General features: G+C 37.5%; 1 protein-coding gene across 11 annotated transcripts in view; it reads left to right on the forward strand.

The window, feature by feature from the left end:
• Positions 1 to 15,443, forward strand: part of LOC120550674 (calcium-activated potassium channel subunit alpha-1-like) — a 96,692-nt gene that overhangs the window by 40,068 nt on the left and 41,181 nt on the right. For 8 of the 11 annotated variants that reach the window (XM_039787335.1, XM_039787326.1, XM_039787330.1 and 5 more), the window contains exons 4-9: positions 4,507 to 4,600; positions 4,733 to 4,844; positions 10,331 to 10,406; positions 11,491 to 11,566; positions 11,720 to 11,890; positions 13,394 to 13,485. In XM_039787335.1, coding sequence (XP_039643269.1) covers positions 4,507 to 4,600; positions 4,733 to 4,844; positions 10,331 to 10,406; positions 11,491 to 11,566; positions 11,720 to 11,890; positions 13,394 to 13,485 — 621 coding nt within the window. Of the gene's footprint in view, positions 1 to 4,506; positions 4,601 to 4,732; positions 4,845 to 8,149; positions 10,235 to 10,330; positions 10,407 to 11,490; positions 11,567 to 11,719; positions 11,891 to 13,393; positions 13,486 to 13,570; positions 13,663 to 15,443 lie in introns of those variants that run through there. The other 3 variants (XM_039787327.1, XM_039787333.1, XM_039787334.1) reach the window with 3 other exon arrangements.

The raw sequence follows: 15,443 nt of genomic DNA on the forward strand, positions 1-15,443 counted from the left end.
TGATGTGACGCGGTTTTTTTAGGCTACAACATTTTTTTGTCACATACAGCAAACATCTCCTCACTATCTTCTAGCTGCCTGTCCCATGAACAGACTGTAAAAAAAACGCGGTCTCTGTAGACAGCCCAGGCTCCACAAACGGCAACAAAAACAAACTGCGCCAACCTGCACCACGAAACATAACAAACAGTGTTCCAGCCAATAACCGACGAGAAGGATTTGGGGGTGGGGGTTGGGGCGGGTTAGTGTGCGGAAGGGAGGGGGGGTGGGGGGGTGGGATGAGGAGGAGGGAGAGGCGAGCTAGCCTCAGTTTTGTTTGACAATACTTCGAACATCAACAACAAGTAACGTCACCCAACATCGCTTAGAGCACCTTTAAAGTTTCATTCATAGATTTCGCCCATATGATATCTAGATTTTTGGCCACTAGGGGGTACAAAAACTACACAGCAAGCAGACAAATCCACAGCCTGGCATATAACTGTTTTATGAATTAAAGTTCACCTACCATAGATTTAGTGTCACCATACTTAGTTTGTTTGGATTCATTTATTATTCAGCTAGGAAATGTCCCATTAGTAACTGACTTTATAGCTTTGTTTTAGTCTGCATTCACCGCAAAACAGGCATTGCAGCAAAAAACGGCAGTCATCTTATTCATTCATCATTTGAATGTGGGTAGTGGGTGTAGGCTGTGGCCGTGGGGACCGCACAGGTTGACGGAAAAAAGAAGCTGAAACAGAATCTATTTTTGGAGAAACGCAACCATCATCACGCTGCAGTGGCCAATCACCTTATCTACCGCCGATCAGACAAAGCACAATGCAGTGGGGAACACGATAGACACATATGGGCCATTTAAGTGACACCACCACACCACCATACAACCCTGCGCTAAACACCGCAACGCCTGATTTGGTGTGAATGCAGCGTTACAGTTATTACTGAGTGAAACGTCCATCTGTTTTAACTTTTAGCTATTAGTGAAGCTTTATATCAAGGTGAGTTTAAAATAATAATTTTGCATAATGAAAAAAAAAACTGGTTAAAGTAATATTTGTGGCCTTTTCTTGACCATTAAGGTTGTAAATCATGTGCAGTGTCATCAGACAACATTAAGGTCTCCTCATCCTGTTTGATCCGAGTCTGAATTGAATGAGGGAGAGAGACAGAGACCAGAGCAGGGAGGGTTTGTGATCCATAACAGGCTTAGTCCTCTTTATAACAAGGTCTACTGGAACTCAATTATTTAACAACGCAGGTCTGCCATCCGCTATATGGTCTGTCACCCTGCCATGACAGGGATTTGCCAGGCTGACGTGTCATTACCGCGAATGAGGGCAGAACTTTCCAACGTTAAGACTTTTCATAGAGATGCCTAAAAAAAGGCTCTCTTTTTATCTTTGTCTAATTGTGATTTTTGAGGGATTATTCAGATTCAAGACCATTGAATGTAGCAGTTAAGTTAAATTCAATTCTTAGGTTAAATAATAGAAGAAAAATAATTATAAAAATTTTGCTGAAGAGCTGCGAAAATGCAACAAACGGAGGAAAAAGCAGCCAAACATAAATGAGTACAAGCAAAACATCAACAATTTCTCTTTACACTATCAGATAACCTGTGTTAGGAACCGGCTTTTAGGCCACAACAAATAGGAGACACACAATGATAAGGTTTTCCAAAAATATATTTTATAAAACCAAATTAGACCAATTTAAAGGATGATCAATGTGTGGGGTTTGGTTGTCGGTATAGTCATTGGTGTAAGTGTGCATGAGTGATGGATATGTGTGTGTGAGTGTAAAATGCAGACAAAGCATATACAACAGAACCAAACCAACGGAGACGCAGGGAGAGCTGGAACAGCAGCAATTGGCAGGCAGGCAGAGAGAGCAGAGCTGCACTGCAGCCAGGTTAATATACACAGGCTAATGAGCACATGCAGAGTCAGCAGAGACACCGGTGAATCACACAACAAACGCACGACAGCAGGGGTCGTCACACCTGCAAAAGATGAAGTGCATTACTGTTTTCCAAAAGTTTTTTTTTGTAAAATAGCTTGTTGGATGTTTGAATGAATGGAAACAAGTTGTCTTACTTCAAACTTGGTTTAAGGACCATCGAGGATGCATCATAACAGAATGGCAGTCACACACCACTGGAGCTACACCTCCAGCCAGCCTACAGAGTAACACATGCGCAGGACAACTTCCTACTAGTGCGGCACCCGCAACAGCTCAACATAGACTGTGAACAATATATACTGAACACAGTGACTGATCTACATAGCTTTTTTTAAAGGCAGGCCAAGAAGTCCCTTTCAGAAAATTTTCCCATAAACAGGGTGTGTATTGTTTTGCTTTGAAGATGCAAAAAGTAAATACATATCTTTCGTTTTCTTGTGACCATAAAGCCCCTAGGATACATACTCACAATACATAGTGAGAAACTTCTGTACCCATTTACTGGCGTATAAAATCCAGTAACTTTTACAAAAAGTTGATCATTTTTAGACGCACATCAAATGCAGTGGAACAAGTCCAGTTTACACTTGAGGGTTAAAATAATGCAGTCTAGCTGGAGTAATCTACCGTCTGCTGCTCAGGATTTTAATAAATACTGCCTGTATTAGACAAAGGATGAGATGTGATAGTTGTGTGAGGACAATGAGAATAGTTTGAGTCACATCGCCGACCTCCTGATCAACCAAGTGTCACTGCTGTGCATCAGATCGGTTTAAAAATTAATCCCTGAGGTATTTTAATGCTGCCTTATTGCAACTCCGCGAGGACAGTGATTTATCAAACAGAGTTTATTAGATTTTTTTTTTTTTTAACATAACAAAAGCAATTTGCTTTCATCCGAATGGTATTAAACAGCACAGGGGACATGGCTGGTGGCTGTTGAGTGATGTGGTCTGCATCAGTGAAGCTATGAATGTGAGTGTAGGGATCCTGCAGGTAGAAGACGAACAAAGGCATGAAAACAAAGTAACTAAATGAGAGGGAAATGTTTGGCTAACATGCTGAAGAGAAGAAAGACTTAGATTTACGTTAACATCTGCTTTAGGGAAGTGATCCCAACATCTGGTTACCCTTTAAAATTAAGCAATATTTATTTGTGGCCCCTCATTAAAAGTCACATATGTTAAAGAATATTAAAAACCTAGCCAAAGAGTTATTTTTCCTACTCAGATTCATTTATTTGGACTGATCTGGTGAAATGAGAGCAAGTCACAATGTGCTTCCGAAACGTTTTTTCTCAGAATTATTATTTTTTGCTTTCCTATCCTGTTAATCATTTTTTAACTTGGGGCCCCTTGGAGGTGTCCTGGTCCCCCCACCCCCACCTCCACAGGTTGGGAACCACTGCTTTAGGGCTGCAACTAATGATTATTTTCATTATCAATTAATCCATACATGATTGTTCTGTTTGATCTATTGACCGTTTTGTGTAAAAACAAATCTCATAAAATAGTAAAAAACGGGTTCCAAGAGTTCAAGTTGATGTCTTCAAATGTCTGTCTGACCAACAGTCCAAAGATATTGAGTTTACGATATCAAACCTGGAAAAACAGCAAATCCTCACATTTGAGAGTCTGGAACCATCAAATGTTTGGGTTCAAGTTAAATGAATAATCAATAGCAAAATTGTTATACATTAATTTTTTTGGCGAACAACTAACTGATTCATTACTAATACAATTAACCATCATAAAAATCTTCTGTTCCATTTTTTTTGTTTCACTCAACTATTTAGATTATATATTAATCAAACATATTCACAGCTGTACACTCAGTTAATTAACTCTTTCTCCACTGCATTGTTTCATTTTGAATGTACAGTTAACCTGTGTTTATATTTTAGATGTGAATCATATTTTGAGAGGATATCTTTTAACTTCCAGGTCATACTTTTTATTACATAATTCTACTAACCTGTTAGTCACGTTCACTTGGTTAATTATTTCTCTTTATTTGAATTCTTAGTGCCAGATACAAGCTTTTTGAGGGTGAGACTTCACTACATTGCTAGCATTTGCTATGGCTGCCTGATTTCATAAAAGAAGACATGAACCCTGCATGCATTTAACCCTTAAACTACTGCCTTGGCTCTGCATTTCCATGTTTGTTGCCTATGAGATCTGAAATGAAAGGAAAACGCCACCGTTTTCATGATGTGATCTTGCACCTGGAATATGACAGATTGTTTTGCAGTTATTTAAGGGTTAATCAGGTGTCTCGACAAGTTATTGCTTGTGTGAAAATAAATGCATGTCTTTTCTCAACAGAAGAACCATTGGAAAATACCAACTATTGCACTTTTTTCAACACTTAAGTTCATCTTCTTTTGGAAATCTTAAAAATGGAAAAAGGAAAAGAAGAATGCATCTTTTATACTTTTTGTTATACTGTTGACATCTATGCATTTTACAAACCTTTCCTCACTTGACCATCAATTTTTTTAAGACCTTAACATACTTTGTTTCTCTCTCTGTCTAATAGTCCTATTGAGTCCTGTCAGAACTTTTATGAAGACTTCACGTTGCAGATCGACATGGCATTCAACGTGTTCTTCTTGCTGTACTTTGGCCTCCGCGTAAGTAGAACTGAAGCTGCCTACATTTAAAAATAAATAAATAAAATAAAATATGTAGTTGTCGTTTATCTTTACTCTTATCTGTGTACCTGAAAACTGTGAATCTCACCTTTGACCCTTCACTTCCATCAGTTCATTGCTGCGAATGACAAGCTGTGGTTCTGGCTGGAGGTGAACTCAGTAGTGGACTTCTTCACGGTTCCTCCGGTGTTTGTGTCGGTGTACCTGAACAGGAGCTGGCTCGGTAAGGATGCTCACATCACACGCACAGGCTATACATTGTACTGTGGATCTTTGGGTTGGCGGAGGAGGCTGTGCTTCCCCCCAGAGGATATAACAGGTCTAACAACTGTTGGTGAATGCAACGGATAATCACAGCCTGTCACTAAAGCTGAAAAAAAAAACTCTTAGTATTTTGTGATCATTCACATGGGGACACCTACATTATCAGCCATACAAGTTTGACATTTTTTGTCACAAAATGAATTTAATGGGACATTGCATGACATGCATGAAAAGTTTGAATGATCCTCACTAATACTGTGGAAATAGTGCATCAAATTAAAAGACTCTGCTACAGCAACATAAAAAACTGAAAAGCATGGTGACTCAAAAAGCTTTATAAGCTTTACTCGTCAAACTAATGCTTGTTTGCATGACAACACTACCAAATATTGTATGGCTGTCATCTGGTGTGCCGTTTAAAATGTGCATTTATGCAAGTTGATTTAAAGGGAAATATAATGGGTCCCATGTCTTTGGCCATGTGTTGTGAGCAGTGGGCATTGTGCTGCAGGTGTCACATGCCCTTTACCTCTCCAGCACACCTGCAATAACACTCTGATGAAATTATCCTGTGTTCAAAAAATACACGAAAGGATAAAAAAAGGTAATAGGCTTTGTTGGGGGCTCGAGCGCTAGAATAGAAGTCAATCTGCTAAATGTGTGAAGCTCATCACTCGGAGAGGTCTGTGAGGAATTACAGGATTAAGGGGAGAGGGGGGTCTTCTTTTTTGCTGCATTACAGGTTTTTATAGCTGCTTTTTATTCTCCTGTCAGCTTAGGAACAAACCTGCCGTGTAGCCAACTCCAGCAATGAACACTCTTAGAGTCAATATGACAGCTTGATGGGTACAGTTGCATAACGTGCCTGTGTTTTTCCCTGGGCTAATGTACTGGGATTTATGGTGCAAAAACAATAAAAGTATAACTAGCCACTGCTAGTTGCTGGCGCCATCTAGTGGACATATGTGAGTATGACAGTATTGTCATGTTTTGGGCATCAGTATAAGGTGTCCATGTCATTGTTAGTTGCATTATACTTAAAGTTATTGGTTTTTTAGCAACAATGCATTTCTATTGGCCATTTTATTTCTATAGTTTTAGCAAACAACCTTAAATGAGTCAATATTTTTTTTATTTATCTACAATTCACTGTATCCACTGGATTTGTCATGAGGTCAATCTCTGTTTTCTTGTGGACATTTTATTGTGCTTAATTTCAAAATATGTGCTTTTTTGTACCCTGTTTTCAACTTTATTTTAAATCATTGCACGCACATTGGCTATTGCACTATTTTAGTGCTATTTAGTGCTTTTATTTCTTTTCTGATAAAGCCTGCGCTTCACTTTTCTACACAGATACCATGATGTAGGGCTGGACGATTAATAGAAAAATGTATCGACATCGAAATTCTGAAGCTGTTATCGATGTATTTTTCCCATCACGATAATTTCGATCATTTATTCCTGTTGATAGGCCTACTTTCTTCTAAACATTCTACCACGTGTGTAGTCACGTGACTTTGCCCGGCCCAGTCAGCCGCATGGAAAGCATAATGGAGGACAACTCAAACACCGATTCTGAGTCAATTGAGCAACTTGTGCCCAAAAAAACGCAGTGTCTGTCGTCTGGAAACATTTTGTCAATCAAATTAGAGTTGTTGTAAGTTGAGTGCACAGGAGAATTCAGCTGCTCAGTGTGATGCTGCTTTCTGTTGTTGTTTACTGAAGAAGTTGTCACAGATATGATGGAGGAAGGACCAACCCATCACTTATTTTAGAACAATATTCACAATATATTGCAATATTTTCTCTACATGATTGTTTTGGCTGCATTTCTTAGAATTCCTGAGTCAAACAATGTGAGCATTCCTGCAATTCTGTTACTGTTCCCATCTTGTTGTTCGGTTGCTACCGTTTGTGTAGGTGTTGCTCTTGTCATCTGCTCCGCCAAGAATGCATGCTGAACAGTTCTTCTATTTTCTGTATTTCACACAAACCAAAATGCTGCACATCCTGCTAGACTCCAGCAGACAGCAAAACAAACAAGTATCCATGCATGTAGTTGACCGTGTACTGGTTTGAATACTTTTGTGTAATTTTTGTTGAGCTTAAAAGATATGCTAATATTTCCTGTGAATTTTAGATCTAATTCTAGTGGAAAGAATTCTCTGTCAGACATAATCTCAGTCAGTATGGTCAGTGGGCAGTTGGTCGTGGAGGATTAGTGACTGATTTAATGTTTAGTTAAACTGAGGTTAAACAGGTGAGTAGGTCATACCAGCTCAGCAGCAGCTGTCCAACTCCCGTCCTCTGATCAAAACTCTATATTTCACGGGGTGCTCGGCCAATCTGCCAGTCTGCCAATCCTCATGTCTGAACATTTCGACACAAATACACACATTGTTTGTGCTAATATTCTCTCATAATAACATTGATGCATGAAAGGCTTGCAGGTGCGAGCATGACACACGTTTGTGATGTTGCATAGAACATGCCTTCATGCAGAAACAAGCTTGTGTGAAATAGTATGTTTCATAGTACAGCATGTTTCACTTTGAAAGTGAAAATACTATAGTCCAACTCTTTCAAATATCACAGGGTAAACAAAACATAACTTTTCCAGATAAGATATTGATGTTTTGGTTGCCACATGTTGCAGCTTTTTCCTAAGCTGAAGTGAAGGAAGCTTTTTTAGGTTAAATTGTCCAAACGAAATGTCCTCAAATGCAAATGCTTTAAAGCAGTGCTTCCTAACTTAGGGGTCAGAAATTTTCTGAATTCTCTAAGGATTTTACTGTAAATAGCTATGTAATTAGATTAAGGGAAGAACGTGAGACACAGTTCTCTGACAGTTGTTTGTTTAGTTTGTTGTGTTGAGTTTATGAGCAGTTGTTGATTTCCAATATGTCCATTTTAAAGAGAAGCCTGAAAAGTCTGAAAAGAATGACATAACTTTGTGTAGCAACTTTCTTTCTTTTAATCTGATTTAAGTTGCAATCCTTTTGGGGGTCTGCTCTAGGCTGTGGCAGCAACTCAGGAAGTGTTCCAGTTGAACACTTTTTTAATTTTGTCTAAAATAAGCACAAACCATATACATAAAACCTTCATATGCATTTACAGTTATATAGCATTTAATTTAATAATAAGTAATAATAATTTAATAATGACCTGTGAAATAAAATGTTCTGCGGTCACAAAATTGTTTATTTTTTTCATACATTTCTCTAATCTTTGCCCTCCTTTTTTAGAAAAACAAAAACAGAAGTGACACATACAATTTAATTTTTTACATTTCAGCTCAAATGGACTTTGCAGACTTAGGTTTCCGTCAGCTGTTGCATTTTCTCTATTTGCAGTGACGTTTTTCATGCTGCGCATTTAGCTTTCACGTCAACTACAATGGCGGTATTACATCAGCTGTGATTAATTTAGGGATTAATGCAGAATCACTAAACCCATAGAAAAAATAAAATGGTTGCCAAAGCTTGTAATTTTTCCCATACACAGCTTTGCTGGCCATTCACATGACTTGTTTTTTGCTATAAAGGCGAGACATGCTGTTCTTGTCCAAGATTAGAGAATGAAATTTGTTTTGTCAAGAGCAGTTGTAGAGTCATAGGGATGAGTTGTAGGTTACACTGTGAAGCCAGCTGATGGACAGACTTGCTGTCTGGCCTCTTCCTTTCCCTGGATGAATCCTAAAGGAGCTTACACTCTAATATCCTGATGGGAAAAGGGTTTGCTTTAAGCTTGCTGAATGCGCCTGATCACAGCGAGGATGCTATGAAGGTCTGAGGTGAACCGATCAAAAAGGCTTCGTCAAAAAACAGTCCTTTTTGACGCCAACCTGTTGGGTGCTAATATCATAAGAGCACCTTCTTTTTGTCTTGTTTTTCTCTTTTTGGAGGAGGATCATATTTTTTTACATGGTAGCTGGCAACGTGAATGCAGAATGGTGAAGGTGTGGATGTGAAGCTGTTTTTGGACTTAACGTTGGAAACTTTTGCCTACAAAGAGTAATTTCCAGACATGATTCCCACTAAGATATTAGTGTACAGGGGGCCTGATGGAGGCACACACTCTCAGACAGTTTGTAACACAAGGAGGCGCAAGAAATCGACCGGGGAGCTCTTCCAGAAGGGCTACAGAGTCAGGATGAGCCATGCGCAGGTCAGCGAGAAAGAAGACCAGGACAGCATCTGCTACAGCCTCAGTGCATGCTTCCATGTAATCTCATACTGGGGTAAGACCTGCTGGACGTGGGAACGAGGGGAATCTCCACTAAAGCGGAAGGCTGGCGTGTCCAGAGGTATTTGGACTCCAGCTGGATCAGGTTCAGGTTTAGGATTTGCTCTGTATTATGCACCCCATCTGGCAAACACTCACTTGAAATGAAAGATGAGCTTTGGCGAGGCACACCACAGTTCACGTCATTTCATAAAAGATTATTTATTTATACTTTCCTGGCTGAATGATTGCCTGTAATGTCTTTGATTTGTATTTGCATTCACACAAATCTATTCCAGCAGGAAAATTTGTCTGCTGGATTACAGCATGCAGAAATGGATTTTACTTGATTGCTCACTCTTGGCTGAAGTGGCATTTAATTGTTCATGCCGCACCGGCACTGCAGTGGATTCTGCTTTTTTTTCTGAGTCAGATCAAGGAATCATTTGGCTTTTAAACTCAGGTGGGAGGTTCCATTTAGCAGGTAGTTTACCGCAGTGTACCTAAATGATGAAACATAAACAATAAAAAATTGTTATTTTGCTTAATAAGTCATGTTTTTGTAGGAGATGATTGTCTGTCAGAAACAACAGTAAACTGGTTATAATGAGGTTGTGATTTCAAGTATATGAGGCTTAAATGATGATGTGATGCAGACAATCAGTGATCGTATAGAGGAGCTCAGGCTGGTGTTGTCACTGCTGATTTTGTTGGTGTTTTGCCGTCCTTGAACTCTTGGCAACTGGCACAAGTTTTTTTTTTTTTCTTCCCATAAATACCCTCACATGTAGGATTTGACGTCACGTCTGTTTAATCATGGAGTTTGGTTTGACAGTGTCCACCTGTCTCTAATCCAGGTTTTCATCTCATCCACGTTTCATCCAGCAGGAATGAAACGTGTAGGTAGATGCCGGTGCTTCCCGAGGCTCGTGAGATGAAAGAGTTGTGGGTTGGTGAAGCGATATCTGGGATGTTGAGCTTGTTTTCATTTTTTCCTCACGTATTCCAGAAAGTTTCTTTTTATGATACAGTAAGGGATAGTATCGCTTGATCAGTTGGAGTTTATTTTTTCTAACAATATGAATCCAATGAAGTTGCTAAACATGGAGGAAAGTATGAAAGGTATGATGTTCTTGTAAGGTCGAATTGCTTTTGATGTCGTTTCAATTGTTATTAATCACCTCTGATAACTTCTTTATGGTCTTTTTTTTCTCACAGGCTTGAGGTTTTTAAGGGCCTTAAGGTTGATACAGTTCTCAGAAATTTTACAGTTTTTGAATATACTAAAGACAAGGTAAGTGTATTCATATATATATATATATATTTTTTTTTTTTGCCAATGTAGCAGACAGTTTGCAGTTTTATGTGTGAACATTGCATGTAAAGTGGTGTGAAACGTTCACAGTGATGTGAACGTTTTTGTAGTTATAAGCATGAATATAGTTTTTGTTTGTTTGTTTTAGGGGAAACGTTTTTGCAATGTTTTCCCTGAAGCTACATAAGCATGAGCACTTGCTTTCATTTGATTTGATAAACATTAATATTAACTTTACTCCTCAGTACTGCAGTCAGTAATGTGTACTTATATGATGGAGTTTTGAACAAAACAGCTTTCTGTTTGTCTCCTCGCTGCTCAGAATTAAAGCTTTTTGCACAGATGTCAGGAAGAGCTTATAGCGCAACAAAATGCTTTAGAATAATCTCTTCTCTCATTCACTCAGATGAAGGTAAATACAGAACACAGAGTAGGAGAGGACAGAGGTCAAGCAAGGACTTGTACTGCATACACGACATACTGTATTATTTAAAGAACGTCGCACATATAAAATTACAGTACTTACAGTACATACATAGTGAGGAAGACATTTGCTAACAAAGTGCATGTTTACATTTACATTACTCATGTTTTTTATATCATAAGATACTTTTTGTGTGGAAATTGAATGGAAATGTAAGCAAACTCGTGAAAATACATGTTTCAATTACTAATGGAGCTGTACACTACATCTTTTTTTATGACAAAATAATACGTATGCACTTTAATTCTATACTATTAGTTGAAAAAATGATTTCCATTACATTAAATGCGATAGCTTTAAGGAGGATTTGTACAGCATGCTTTTGTTAAAGTCAAGCTTTTTCTTTTTAGAACTTCTATTTATAATTTAGCATAATTAGTAATGTAATAACAATTTCTCTCTGTAGCTCCTTTACACAACGTCACTCTCTTGACTGAATACAATTTGAAAGCATTTTAGAGCATTTATCTTCGAATCTAGCAACGTGTTTTGACATCTTGGCCTATATTTTCCTTATACCAATGTAATAATTAAGAATTAACAACTCAAACTTTGTTGTCTGACTCTTTTTTTAAATAGCAACTCAATAAAGCTTGTGAACCTGTGTTCAATCTTCATAAGTACATGGCTAACTGCAGCAGGATTCATTCATTTGGTAAGTTAGTGGGAGCCATTTAAGTTTGTGAAAGCATGTTGGTATTGCAAATGAACACTCATTTTGTACTGATTTAGTTTTTACTTTTCATACTTTTCATACTACGCACTTACTTTTTCCTGGTTGTTGTACAAATCTCGACCTCTGTTCCAGGTGGAAAACTCAGGGGATCCTTGGGAAAACTTCCAAAATTCCCAGGCACTTTCCTACTGGGAATGTGTCTACTTACTCATGGTTACTATGTCCACTGTTGGCTATGGAGACGTTTATGCAAAAACCACCCTGGGTCGCCTGTTCATGGTCTTCTTCATCCTCGGTGGTTTGGTAAAAATCCCTCTCATTACTTATTCCTGCTTAATATCCTCCATGCAACCAATCATCACAGCCCGCCAGGTGTTACAAACGCATGGGACGTGCTCTCAACTCAGGACGCCCTTCACCTGTTGTTTACACTGAGGTGTTTTTGTGGCTCACCACATCACCACAGTATGTTGCATGTCTTGTATTGTATGAGTTGTCCACAGTATTGCAGCATTTATTCAGGTATAATGCTGACGTTTTGTTCTGTTATTTATTCATTCTCATATGAGATGTAGAATATTTGAGATTTTTTGCATCTGTTATTAACTGTAAAAGTACTGCGATTTCAGGTGGCTTCACCCTCCTCCCTCCCTCTTTCCAACAAACACAATGATACAGATGTGATTTATTATAGCCTAGCTTGATGGATGTAGCGACGTTATTTCAGTTTCTTCATTTAAAGGCATATTAGGGTATGAAATGCATGTAGCGGAGATTTCACAAAATAATGATATGATGATTAAATAAATCCTTAATCTTAAAGAAAACATTGTGTGGGATTTACTACAGACCTGAGTTATCTGATTAAAGAGTAAAGCCAAAGATCATTTCAAGATCATATTCAAGTATTCATTCATCAAGTATTATTCATAACAGCATGGTGACACATTGTAATATGGGTAGAGTTGAGTATAAAAGAGGTTTAAGTGGCATATTATGTCCACTGAAAGCCAAAGTTAACTTTCAATCAATACATTTTTACACTTAAATGAATCCTAAATTAAAGGAAGTTAACGGTTTAAAGATCCACATTTATCTGCTTGATTAAAATTTTACAAAACATGCTTATTACAGTCAACTATAATGAAAAAGATGCAAGCATTCAAAGTTTTTATTTTACTCTCTTGGAATATTTGTGAAACTGCACTTGTGCCCATTTTACAATTTTTATTTTTTTTAGTTTGTAAAATGGCAATAGCAGACAAATATATTTTAAATTAAAGTCCTCACACTGACACTTAAATAGGATCCAGCCGAGTTCTTCCGGTCGTTGTGCAGCAGTGTAGACCATTAGAGTTAAGTCAATGTCTGCCATCCATTTGGCTGCGCTATCCAAATCAACCTGACGTGTGTTTGTTGGACGAAACATGGCACATAAGGCTTTTTCTTGATTTTTATAATTTTTATTTTTCTGTCACAGATTGACATATCGCTCATCAGCTGTCATTTTTCTCCTTTACTCTTCCAATATATCCGTAAATATTGGCTTAAAATTTCCTTTTTCATTTTCATACTTTTCTTGATATTTTGAATGTAACTGATATAACTTCAGGCTACATTCAGTCGACTTATTTGGATGAACTTTTTTATTTTCTTTCTCCTTTTTCCTGTTAGCAAATACTAATACTACTTCTGCACACACAGTAGTGTTCCTCTCTTAGACATATTTCTTTAAAAATAGAGGACCTGCTCTTCTTTGCCTATCTTTTTTTTAGTCTCTTCTTCTGTCTCCTATCTTCTCCTTAGGCCATGTTTGCGAGCTACGTCCCTGAAATCATAGAGTTAATAGGAAACCGCAAGAAATATGGTGGTTCCTATAGTGCGGTTAATGGGAGAAAGTAAGTATTCAAGGAGGCTCTACTGCCTCCGCCGCAGTAGAACCTTCTCTGCATGCCCTTTTCTTTTTCTTTTTCATGCATGTAGGCCATGTTTGCTCGCTACGTGCCAGAAATTGCTGCTCTCATCCTTAATCGGAAGAAATATGGAGGGAGTTATAACTCGACCAGAGGCAGAAAGTAAGTCAAACAAATGAAAAAAAAACAGCAAACTATTAATGGTGTGGTTGTGTGTGACTCAATTGGCCCTCTCGTAAAGAGGGGACATACCCTGATTTTTGCTTAAATAGACATCATGAAACTGTAATTTGAGAAGTAATGATCTTAATTAGCACTAAAGTCACACTGTGACTGAAGAACTTGGCCATGATCAATGTGTAGAGTTTGTTGTATTGCTGCTGCTTGTATCTGTGCAAGCTGTCATTGCTGCTCATGTCATGAATGAACGTCTGCTTTTACACTGCAAAAAATTTCTACCTCAAAAAGTGATTTTTGTCGGTTATTGAATTCTAAAAGTCTTATTTTCTTTTAAAAAGAAAAGAAAATCTGGTAGTGGTTTTTATTTTAAACCCATTGTCAGTATGTTGAAGAATTTGATGATTTTAGTATTTTATGTTGATTTTTGTTTTCAGAAAATAGGACTTTTAGAGCACAGAAAATAGACAAATATGACTTGATAAGACAGAGATTTTTGCTGTGTATCCATGTGAATGTATTATTGTCGATGGGACATGTAGGATTTTCTCTCTGATCTATCCCTGTAATATAAACTGTGATTATCCATGCCAAAACATTTCTTTTAAATATACTGTATACTGAGTAGCATATTTAATTAAGCAAGAGTGTGTGTGTGTGTATGTATGTATGTATGTATGTGTGTGTATATATATATATATATATATATATATATATATATATATATACACACATACATACATAGATACATACATTTTATTAAATGTTAGTTTTGCTTCAGAAATCTGTAATTGTTGTTGTGGTTAAACTTAAACCAGAACTAGGTTTGTATCTTATATTATGATTTTAATGGACAGCATCCCCTATTACTGTGTATAACAACGTTATTTAAGAACAAAAGAGAGATTTAAACAGGTATAGCACAGTTTATTCTACTATGACACATTGAGAATCCTACATGTTTTGTGGTGTCTTACGTGTAATGAAGCTGCTTATTGTAAATGTACATTTGTGCCAAATTCATGTTTCTAAATCAGGTTTTCACAGTCATTCACACAGTTTGATTTTGTTCACCCAGCTCTCTGGTCACCCACCCAAACTCAAATTTCTATACAAGACAAATTGCCCAAATAACATAACATAAAATAAATTAAATATCTCTTCAAAGGGAAATAAGGATTGATAGACAACCCTACAAATACTTCTCACTAATGAGTTTTTTTTATACAGTATGGAGTTTCTATAGAGATAAATCACTTTATGTATGTATGTTTTGTGGGGGGAATTTAAAGACAGGAAATTGACTCAATAAACTGAAGTTTACCTGAGTTCAGTATTTATTTATTATTTAATTAAATTATCAAACTCATACATCCAATTCCTTATGCCATTGCTTGCTTTGTGTTGATCTTTGTTTTTCTGTTCTGGAAAAACTTTGTTGTTGCCATGCTTGTCTACTTTTCACGCTTTTGCTGCAGAATATTCTTGGCCTTTATCTTCAGTCTGACCTACACCCTCAGGACTAAATAAAAGCTATGTTGAGTTTACAGGAATAGTTAGAAAAGGTAGATAGTAAAATCAATCACTCTTATGTCTGTATGATAAATATAAACCTAGGGCCAGGAGGCAATTAGCTTTGCTTAGCTTAGCATGTAATGGGCCTCTGACACCGCCACACGGTAACTCACCGGCTATAGTTATTTCAAGCGGTTTTGATCACAGTGGTAAGGTTATGAAGCGGTTGCCACACGTAAACGTGCACAGAT

The sequence above is a fragment of the Perca fluviatilis genome, chromosome 21, assembly GCF_010015445.1.
Source record: "Perca fluviatilis chromosome 21, GENO_Pfluv_1.0, whole genome shotgun sequence".
Classification (NCBI taxonomy): domain Eukaryota; kingdom Metazoa; phylum Chordata; class Actinopteri; order Perciformes; family Percidae; genus Perca; species Perca fluviatilis.